The sequence below is a fragment of the Morone saxatilis genome, unplaced genomic scaffold (genome assembly GCF_004916995.1).
Source record: "Morone saxatilis isolate NCDOM2014 unplaced genomic scaffold, NCSU_SB_2.0 Contig6, whole genome shotgun sequence".
In the NCBI taxonomy this organism is placed as follows: domain Eukaryota; kingdom Metazoa; phylum Chordata; class Actinopteri; family Moronidae; genus Morone; species Morone saxatilis.
In genome coordinates, this window is record NW_023340206.1 from 5,831,804 (window position 1) to 5,842,249 (window position 10,446).

At 41.0% G+C, this 10,446-nt stretch overlaps 1 protein-coding gene across 1 annotated transcript in view; it reads right to left on the minus strand.

The window, feature by feature from the left end:
• Window positions 1–1,643: 1,643 nt before the first annotated feature.
• The window catches only part of enpp4 (ectonucleotide pyrophosphatase/phosphodiesterase 4), a 9,249-nt gene continuing 446 nt past the window's right edge, over window positions 1,644–10,446 (minus strand). The window contains exons 2-9 of the mRNA XM_035678060.1: window positions 9,200–9,363; window positions 7,013–7,250; window positions 6,643–6,936; window positions 6,358–6,462; window positions 5,073–5,271; window positions 4,788–4,961; window positions 4,015–4,284; window positions 1,644–3,807 (exon numbers count right to left, since the gene is read on the minus strand). Of these exons, the coding sequence (XP_035533953.1) occupies window positions 3,707–3,807; window positions 4,015–4,284; window positions 4,788–4,961; window positions 5,073–5,271; window positions 6,358–6,462; window positions 6,643–6,936; window positions 7,013–7,250; window positions 9,200–9,363 (1,545 nt within the window). The 3' untranslated portion in view covers window positions 1,644–3,706. The remainder of the gene's footprint in view (window positions 3,808–4,014; window positions 4,285–4,787; window positions 4,962–5,072; window positions 5,272–6,357; window positions 6,463–6,642; window positions 6,937–7,012; window positions 7,251–9,199; window positions 9,364–10,446) is intronic.

Below are 10,446 nucleotides of genomic sequence, written 5' to 3' on the forward strand. Positions count from 1 at the left end.
TATTGGAGTATGTAAATTGAGTTAATATTGCTAATGGGATGAGATACTCTCATATTTGTACACTAAATATGAAGCTGGAGCCAACAGCTGGTTAGCTTAGCAGTGGAAGCAGGGGGAAATAGCACGCTAGCTTGCTTAAAAAGTTGTCTGTTTCCAATCACTGCTTATGTATGCACAGTATAGTATCGTATAGTATAGTACATATAATATAGTGTTTGCAAAAATTCCACCATGGGAAGAAAAAAGTAGTGTTAATTTGAGACATTTAGAGGTGCTTGTCACCTTTAATTATGCTAAGCTAAGCTAGCTGTCTCCTGGCTCAAGCTTCATATTTAGCCCTACAGACATGAGAGTGGTGTCCATCTTCTCGTTAACTCTCGGCAAAGAAGTTAATCAGTGTATTTCCAATAATACTGAACTAAAAAAAAACTAAAAAGTCAGACAAACTTTTTATTCGTTTACCCAAATTCCAAAAAAACCAGTAGCTTAGCTTTGCATAAAAGGGGGCCTAGCCTGGCTCCGCCCAAAGCTAAAACAAAAACCGCTTACCAGCCTCTCTAAAGCTCACTAATTAACATGTTACACCTTGTTTATTGTATAAATCTGTACAAAAACTTAAGATACAGGCTAGCTGTTTCACCCCGTTTTCAGTCTTAATGCTAAGCTAAGCGTCTCCTGGCTGTAGCGTTAGATTTAATTTTAAAACGTGGTTTTTTACGCTGTGACCACCACAGATGACCTACTTGGCTTTATATCACTAGATAAGTGAGAAAATATAATTTCTTATCACCAACCCTTGTAGGAAAATAAGAAATTTAAAAGTCATCATTCTTTTCTACTCTTGAGTTGATTAAATAGCTTGACGAGATGGTCCTATTTGCAGTGTGCAGCTACATACCAATAAACAGTTCAACACATAAGTACACAAAACAAACGTAAGGGGGGGGGGGAATGTCCAGCAGGGGCTGTCTGGCTAACGTCTCCCGAACTTCACTGTAGAAATGATGGCTGCTGTCATCAACCGTGTTCAAACCGCTCCTGCGTCAGCTCATAAAAACACCATTCAGGAATCCTCTGGTCTTTGCGGGAGGATTCCTAAATTCACACCGAATGTTTCTGACCAACCACAAACAAAACGGGAGAGAAAACGAGACGACACATTGTGTATCTCTTCTTTGTCTGTGTATTCTGTGTCTACGATAGTGTAAAAGCATTCTGGGGAAGAGTGGAATGATATTTTCAATGGCTCCAGGTGGCCAGCGTTAGGAAATGTGTTATTTTTGTTACAATACCTCCTGAAAATAAAGTCTATTTATCTGTGAAGAGACAAAGATTTACAATAATACAGATGACTACATAGAAATTATGACAGATTTTAAATGATGTAAAACAGATATAAATGAAAACATGTACAGTTCATTTGGTTTTGAACACGATACAGAAATGTATATGCGTCAGTATTGAGTTTGATTTTATATATTTACCATTTTATTACATTGTAATGTTGTGACTGCGATGGAGAAAAAAAAAATATAAAGGAATATAAATTAATTTTTCCAAATGTGTGTCGCTTTTCCTTTCCATTTACTGACACTTCATGTGAGTGGTTTTTACATTGCTTTGAATCACAACACAAAACATCAGATTTTCTATCCTCTTTATTCATTTTGAAAATGACATTGAACCACAGGAATCTCTCAACAGCCCAGTCAGGATTTGCATAGTTCCAAAAGAATTTTTTCCACAAAAAACCCCCACAAAAGTCGGTAACTTTAAGGATCAAACACAAATAGAGTGCAAAGATACAGCTTATGTGAAGCATTTAAACCTCATAAAACACACATAAATATGATAATCCATAAAAATGAGACCATTTTCTTGAGACTGGTAGCTTCTACACTGCATTTCACACCATACCACTGGCCTAAATTTTATACTGAGATTGCTTTATGGCACAAAACTTGAATGTTTTACAGTATATTACACAGAATAGGAAGTGGGTGCAGATGAAAAAACACTATAATGTTCATCCTCTGAAGTAAGGGTAAAACATATATGCATTAAAGCAAATATGCTCGCTGTGACCTGAAGCAACTGTGTTCATGAAAAGTACCAGAAAGAAGAATAAAAATGGAGTAAGTTGGTCATGTTGAGTCTCATTTGTTAACACATGAATAGATGCATGAACAGTACACATCACTGGATACATGGTTGGAGGAGCGCACCAGCAGCACTGCATTAAAGAATGAGGCTGGTAGTACACTATAGTTTTGTTACTGTCAAAAAAAATCCCATGAAAAGACCAAAATTAACTATGTTTCAATACTTTCCGACATCCCGAACCCTGTTGGTGGCCCCCAAAACCCACTGGTTCCCACTGGAGACGTAAATATTAAAAACAGCTGAGCACTGAAGTTTTTAGTAAATTTAAAAAAAATAGTGCATTTGGAGAGGACTACTTTCAGCTGCGGATGAATACTCTACTGAGTATTTACAGCAGCAGGACGGTGGATGGAGTCAAAATAAACTACAGTGCTCGTAGTCATTATAATGAAGTAACAACGGTGTGGTGACAATGTTTAACAGTGAAGCTCTCTGACACAGAGAAACAAAATATTAGGCTTTAGATACACACACAATAGTACAATATATTTGTTGTCGGCTTTGGTCTTTACATGGGATTTGTCAATAGTAAGATAAGAGGCATTAGACACCATCAGATAAATATGATAATAAGATAAGTTTCAACTAATTACCGCGATTTGATCTTTCTATTTTTAAATTCTAGGTGATCAAGTGTGTCAATAATAACAAATATATTGCTTTAGTTTAAAAACAAAGATCATTTTTAGATGGTGAATATCTCTTTGGAGCATCTGTTGCACATCTAAATAATAGTCTTTGGTATAATTAATATAAATGTATACATGTGTGTATAATGTAAGTACAGTGCATAGAAATCATCCTCTTCAAAACAACATTTCCCTTTACTGGAGCATTTTAGTTACTATAGACTATTATAGTAGACTATAATCTAATAGTAAAAATATATCATCTCAGATTTTAAATTCAATTCTTTTTGAAATGACTCAGATATCAGTGTAACAAATACACCAGAACAGTAACAGTACAGACAGAAATCTTTCAAGCTTTCCTCGTCGTGAAACACAGGATGTCAGTGAAATACAATATGAGTCTTAAATGTGCTACTGGCTCCCTCTGCTGACAAAAAGTAACCCTACAAATATAAAATTACACACAAAATCAGGCTTTATAAAGACGATTCGCCCAGAAAAATATTAAATGAAGCTCTTAAATCACTAGACTCCCACAATAAAATTATTAATCTCAATGTTATCATCAATATTTCCTCAAAACTAAACACCACTGGCTTCTTGTCACATTTTCAAGTCTACTGTAACAGGATTTCTACAACATCAACATTATGGAGTCAGAGTCAGCTATAGTAATCACTTTTTCCTGCAGCTGTTTTTACACCAGTGTACAAACTCCACAGCAGGTTGTCGGCAGCCCTGACGGCTTCTTTCTACTACGTGTGTGTACATGTATGTACACACACATGTACACACACACACGTATGCCAGAGTAAAAGCTGGCCTCAGTGAGTAAAGTGCAACACATCAAAGTATCTATTGGAGCACGAACAGGTGACACAGACTGTGTGTGGTGCCCGGCTCTGACTGGTTTACTCCAACAGGGGGTCGTCGTCGTCGTCATCGTCGACCTGCAGCCTCTGGAAGGGCCGGGTGCCTGACGGGCGGCGGTTGCTAAGCAATCTAAACAAAACTGAAGAAACAGGCCCGGTTAGTTCACTGATCTGTGACGTACAGTACGGCACAGAGTGAAGACGCCTCATCCACTCACTCTTCTCTTTTGTGGAGTCCCCCAGGGGTCTATCCTGGGTTCCCTTTTTCTATACCTACACGCGACCCCTGGAGCGTATGATGCATAGACATAACATATTAATATGCCATTGCTATCATTCCGACTTACCTGTGATTGTACTGAGTACCAGTAGGACGCCCACCACCAGGCCGATCATCAGAGGGACGTTCCAGCAGGTCTCAGCAGTCAGCAGGCACCGAGCCTGGTTCAGGGTGCCGTTGTTTGGCTGGGGGGGCACCGACAGCAGGTGGCACATGAGCGGGTAAATGTCCACGCTCTGCAAACTGCTGATTTGATAATTCTTACGGAAGCTGGGACCCGTCGCTGCGAGGAAGGGGTGCATACTGGATAAGGAGTTGTCGTAGCCGTGATCGCCCACTGAGGGAGGGAAGAAGAGTGAGAACTGGTGGGTGGGCGTACTGTTAGTATTTGCTTATAAATGTGAATCTATGTAGTTCTGTAAGACTTTTAATGTCCATTTTAGTGCCTCAATTTGATAGTGATACCAGATCCAATAAGACTAGTTTACCACAAAGAGATAGAGTGAAACTATCTAAATCTAAATTAAAAATCTAGAAAAATGCATTGTGAATCATCTCCACGATCATCTTAATTATTTTTTCTAAAATGTCCCCAAAATATCTCTCCTTTAAAACCCAAAATATTTTCAAAAAGAATGTAAAAGTAGCCTATTAGTATATCTTGGATGAGTTGTTGTGAAACTAAATGGACATAATATACATAAAGAATAATAATTTACTTCAGTATTATTAGAAAATATAAGTGGGTAAAACAGAAGACTAACAAACAAAAGATAACAGATGAGCTCGCAGTTGGCCAGATGTTAATCACAGTACTGAGAAAACAATTAAGAGAAATACGTCTTGGCAGTTTGTTCCCCCGCTGCACTATGGTCCAACCCTCGTCAGCAATCAGTATTATCTGCTGGATGCGTTCGTTGTTCTTGTAGTGCAGCCTATCAGGGATGGCCTTTTTCAAATACGCTGTCATATGGGTGTTACACTGTTTCAGCAGAGCAAACACGGCCTCTGGGTCTGCAAAGCACACACAAAAGTACGATTAGATAAATAAAAAAGAAACCTGTCACATATTTTTTGTGTGGTTTGTATTCAGGCTCCCGTGTTAGCTGATTTGAACTTGGTTACCATTTTTTGGGATGAGGGCGGCGACGGGTGTGAGGTCCACCAGTGTGTAGTTGTCGGGGTGGAGGCAGTCGTCCAGCCGTATGAGGCGCTCGGCCGAGCACTGAGCCATGCCGTGGTCACTGGTCACCAGGACGTTGATGCGACCCCAGAGGCCGGTCCGCTTCAGCTCTGAAATCAGCAGGCCGATGTTGTCGTCAACCTGATCGCATGCAAAGAGACACAGCCATCAATAACTCCTTCCATCCAGCAAATCTGGGTTGAAAGGAGTTCTGTACAAATCGAATTAACCCTCAAGTGTGCTGAGCCATTGGATCATGCCAATTTTAGGGTATTTTTTTTTACACTGAATTTACATATTTATTGTATCTTTATCATTATGCCAAGAGAGAAATGTTACCAAACCCAGCTGCTTCCATCCAACTTTTCTAATTCACATAAAATATGGAGACGGGGAGGGAAGCATTGATAGAGGTCAACATCCAACACATCGCACGACAGATTATCTAATGAGTCATTTGAACTTGAATTGAATTGAATTGACATTGAAGACATTTTGCAACAATACAGCTCAGACAAACAGTTAAACCACTGTTGTAAATCATTGCACAGGCTTTATTTAACTGCAGGAAACGGCCATAGAAACAATCATGATGCTTCACCATAGATTTCACTCACTGGTGTAAACCTAACCTCTGGTTTGACTAATGGAAAGAAATGCTTCCCACTAGGGGAGTTTTTTCGCCCCCGCTCCCAGTTTGAGTCATTTAATATAAAGTCCTAATCCAATACTTCTATTTTCCACTCGTACAGGTTCACACTTTGCTTGATATTAGAATAGCTCTGCATTAGATTGTGTCTAAGCTGTTGCTTAATGATTTTTATTTTCTACAAAACAATAAAGTAGACAATAAAATAATAAACTCTCTGTGTAATCTCTTCAGCCTCATCGCTGTCTCAAGGGAGTTTCTCCTCCAGTGTCTCTTTGGTGCAGCCTGGGACTGAATGAACTGTTGAGTGTTTATTTTCGTTATCTGGACATCTTTTGCGCGGATTACATTAATAAATGACTGTTATTGCTCATTGCATTGTGATAACTGAGGCAAAACAAACAACAATAAAACTCAGTGTAGACGATAAACGCCTCGATCGACTGATACTGATACTTTGAGATGGGATCCTAACATCCCCTCTTCCAACAAATATATATTACAGAGCTTTTCTTCGGAGCAGAATGTGTCTGTCAGTGAGCTTTTCTGACATTTTAAGCTTAAATAAATAACTGTACCTCCTTCAGCGCTTTGCTCATGGCAGTGGTGTTGTCAGGGCCAAACATGTGACCTGACCGGTCTGGCTCCTCCCAGTAGAGAGCTGCAAACATTGCTCCTTGCTCCTGGGGGAATATGACACAGAACTTCAGACAATAGCAACTCAGCCTTCAAGATATGTTTTAATTTTACTACTTTATGGCGTTAACATGGTTTTAGAACAGAGATAGAGCGAAATGGAAACCTTGAAAGACAGAAAAGGTGAGATAACTTAAGAGTCAGCTTACTAAAGTAACTTTTTCTACCTTTCCGTCTCCCAGCATCCAGTTTGTCACGTTCCCCAGTCGTTCCGGGAACGTCACTCTGGAGTTGTAGGGAAGGAAGTGTGTAGCTGTGCGGTTTCGGAAGGTCACTTCGGAGCCGGGCCACATCATGGCCGCCGTCTTGTAGCCGGAGTCCAGCGCTGTGACCCAGAGGGGCTGCGCCTCATTCCACCACATCGGGTCGGTGTCGTTGCCGATGTGGAAGTGCTTGTGGCTGACAGGGTCGTACATGTTACTGGCCAGGATACCGTGAGACTCAGCGTACAGCCCCGTCACCTGAAGAGGGAAGAATCTGAATTATTATGATTGTTACAATTCAGCAGGGAGCTAAAAGCACGAGCAGCAGGCTCACCAGGCTGTAGTGGTTGGGAAACGTCTTGGTGATGAAGACGTTGGTGAGCTGCTCCACCAGGACCCCCTGGCTGTACAGGAGCTTCAGGTTCGGCATGGGGAACCTTTGCAGGTAGTCCGCTCGGAAACCGTCGAACGACACCAGCAGCAGCGGCGGAGGAGCTTGCTGAGCCGTGTCGTTTTCCGCGGCCGAAGCTGCGACGCCGCACAGGAAGCCCAGCAGTATCTTCAGCAACATCCTGAGAAGATACGAAGGAGAAACGATCGCTGCTAATGTCAGCATGCAGAGTGACGAAGCACGTCCAGGTTTTGTCGGTATTAAGTGATAAGTTAGAAGTTGTCTGCATTAAATTTGAATCCGTTAGTTGCTGAGATATTTCAGTCTGGACCAAAGTGTTGGAGCGGCCGAGCAACCCGCAGACGAGCGCTGCTATAAAGATCTGAATCAGCTGCACCCACAAAGGGCCAACCCGAGCTGCGGACAGCGCAGTTTCAATTTCACATCTCTAAACTGTCACAGCTCTGCATGTCGGCTGAAAACCACTTGGCAAGAGACCAAACCACCAGTCAGACTTTCAGGGAAAGCTGAGAAAAAACACAAAGAAAAAGGAACTGAGAACTAATGCCTGACTGGACAGCAACAAACACTCAACACATGCCCAAACACACAGAGACAAAGTGATTGCCTCAAAGGTGCAGTGTGCAGGACGTACTGGCATCTAGCGGTGTAGTTGCTGACTGCAACGCCCTCGCCTCACTCTCCCGTTTCAAGCAGGAGAAACCTATTTTCAGGAGATTACACCTCAATGAAAACATACAACAGTAAACTCCACACTGAACCTTTAGCCAACAATATTTTTGGGTCGTCTTTGCAGGAAGTGAAACATCTCGTGGTTACTTGATGCTAAACCAGCAGGCAGCATGAAAACTACAACATCTACTACTACAGACGTACGAGCTGAGTGTTAGTGTGCGTCGTGTCTACGTCCTTTACTGCCACACAGTCTGTCTGAAGAAGAGGAGGAACTGAGGAGGATTGTGTGTGTGAAGGGTTGTTATCTTCCTTTTTAACAGCGCTGTGTGCAGATTAGTGAGTTTCTGTGGTTTAACACCGGTGTGTAAACTTCCTCTGCCACTCTCCTAACACAACCATTTCTCTCCAGGCATCAATAAAGTATTTCTGTTTCTGATACAGCCTTTGTGCAATTTGCCAGCCTCGAGATAATACCCCGTTTTTTTTAAGCTGTCTAATGAATTGATTCGTTGTTTGACCCCCTTTTTTCACATTATATGTTCCACATGAATATCCTGTTGCAAAAACGAGGTTATGGAGGACTAAAAACAGAAGCTTTTTACTCCTACACACATCCTCTGAGGTGAGAGCTCAGCGACAAAACAGCAGCTAGAAACTGGCAGAAATGAATAAGTAAAATGTCCTTAAGGACACTGAAGCAGGGGGGGATAAAAAACAACCTCCGTGTAGCAACATCATCACAGCTCTTACGGTGGAAAAAACAAAGCCAACTAATGTCAAAGTCGGGTCCACTTGAGGCATTTATCGATTTTATTTGATATAACACGACCCAAGCTTGGTGTGACACAGTTAACACATCAGATCATGACTGCAGGAATGCAAATAGCTAACCTTACACACATAAACCCGCAGTTTGGCAGGCCTGTAATGTAATCCCCCCTCCTAACACAACTATAATTTTCTTATTTACTTTCTGAATTGAGGCAGTTAAGATCACAAGCACTGATCCCGTAGACTGCATGAAATTGAAGCACATCTAAATAAATTAGATTGACTACAAACACAGCTTGAATACAACCATTCAGCCTCTTTTCTCTCCGTTTGATTCAATTAATTAGCCAATGAAAGACTTCAGTCCGATATTTAACACACACATGAGCAAATGAGGCAGTGACGCCACTAAAAAAACCTGTCAAATAAACAGGAAGTGGCCCTTCTTAGGGAATAAATGCCACATAAATGTCACTTATAATTACATTCATAAACACTGAGGCGCACGCAGTAGTCAAAGGAAGAATGAGTGACATATAATGATTCATAAAAATGTATTTCACTATCACTATCAGCAGAGGAGCTGGTTAGCTGGTTGCCTAGCAGACTGTAGCTGTAGTTACAGCGGTCACATAACGCTGACAGTGTGTTTATTAACGTTACCTGTTACAGAGGCGACAGGCAGGTGTCCTCCACACTGTACTGTTCAATAACTTTTCCTTTCGCTCTATTTTCGCAGCAACATCATCAATAGTCTTCCTCAAAATACACAAACGCCTGGTAGTGGTCGAGCTAGCTAGGTTTAGTTTCAGGAGCTTCCGGCCACGCTTTTCAAAACAAATCCCTCTTTAAAATGCCACGTAACGTAATACAAAATAAAGCGATTTTTTTCACCTGTAGTTTCGTGTTATATGTGAATATCACCTTAAATGGTCATTTTTGATTAAAGGAAATCCAGAAACATGTAGGAATTATTTCATATGTTAGGTTTTAAAACATCGTGCTTTTATTTTGACGTGTAACACCGTGCAACTGCTCTCGTTGTGGCCAACTTGACGTAACCGTCAACTGACGCTTTCAATAAATTGGCAGTTGGAACAGCGAATCAGCGTTCAGCATCCGTGGCGGGGGGCGGGACAAGTATGAGCGGTTTCCTTGCTGTATGTGTGACGCGATCTCAAAATTATAACAGCTGTTGTACCTTTATTTAAAAAGTAGGAACTCTTTAATTGTTTTAGTAGTTCAGTTTTGATTAGAAAAGCCTAATAGTGTACCTCTATGTTGTAGCAACACTTAAAAATACCTGATGTAGTAAATTAGTCTGGATTAGAAGTGCATGACTAACTCCAACACAATACCTCTCAACATTACATTGCAGCATTGTATTGCAATTTGCCAGACAGGCACATTGTCCACATGCAATTCTACATACAAACCCACAATTGTAGTCTACAATACTTTAATAACATCTCTTCTCCAGCACAGCTTCACTGCTGACAGGTAAGATATGGAATAATAAGTCTGACTCCTGCAGTTGCTATATTAGGTGTTAAATCTATGGCAATTCTGCTATGATGTTTTGCAAGAAAATGCCCATCGTTAGCCAGTACCTGTGTGATATTTTACCTGGGTTTTTCACTTTTGTGACGGAAATTGTTTTGAACACAGAATGCCCTTATGTTGATTCAAAACATGGTCATATTATGCTCCAAATCGCATTAAACTAGGCCATCACAAAGGCATCAAAAGTGTGTTTTCAGGAGAGATTGTTGGCAGAGAACATGTGTTACAAACTGGAGGCACTGAGTTTGAAAGATAAGGGCATTCACTAGGCAGGGATGGTCTAATGACAGACTCACACACGAATCAAGCATTGCAGGAAACTAACTTCACACTGCCTTCTTGTGTGT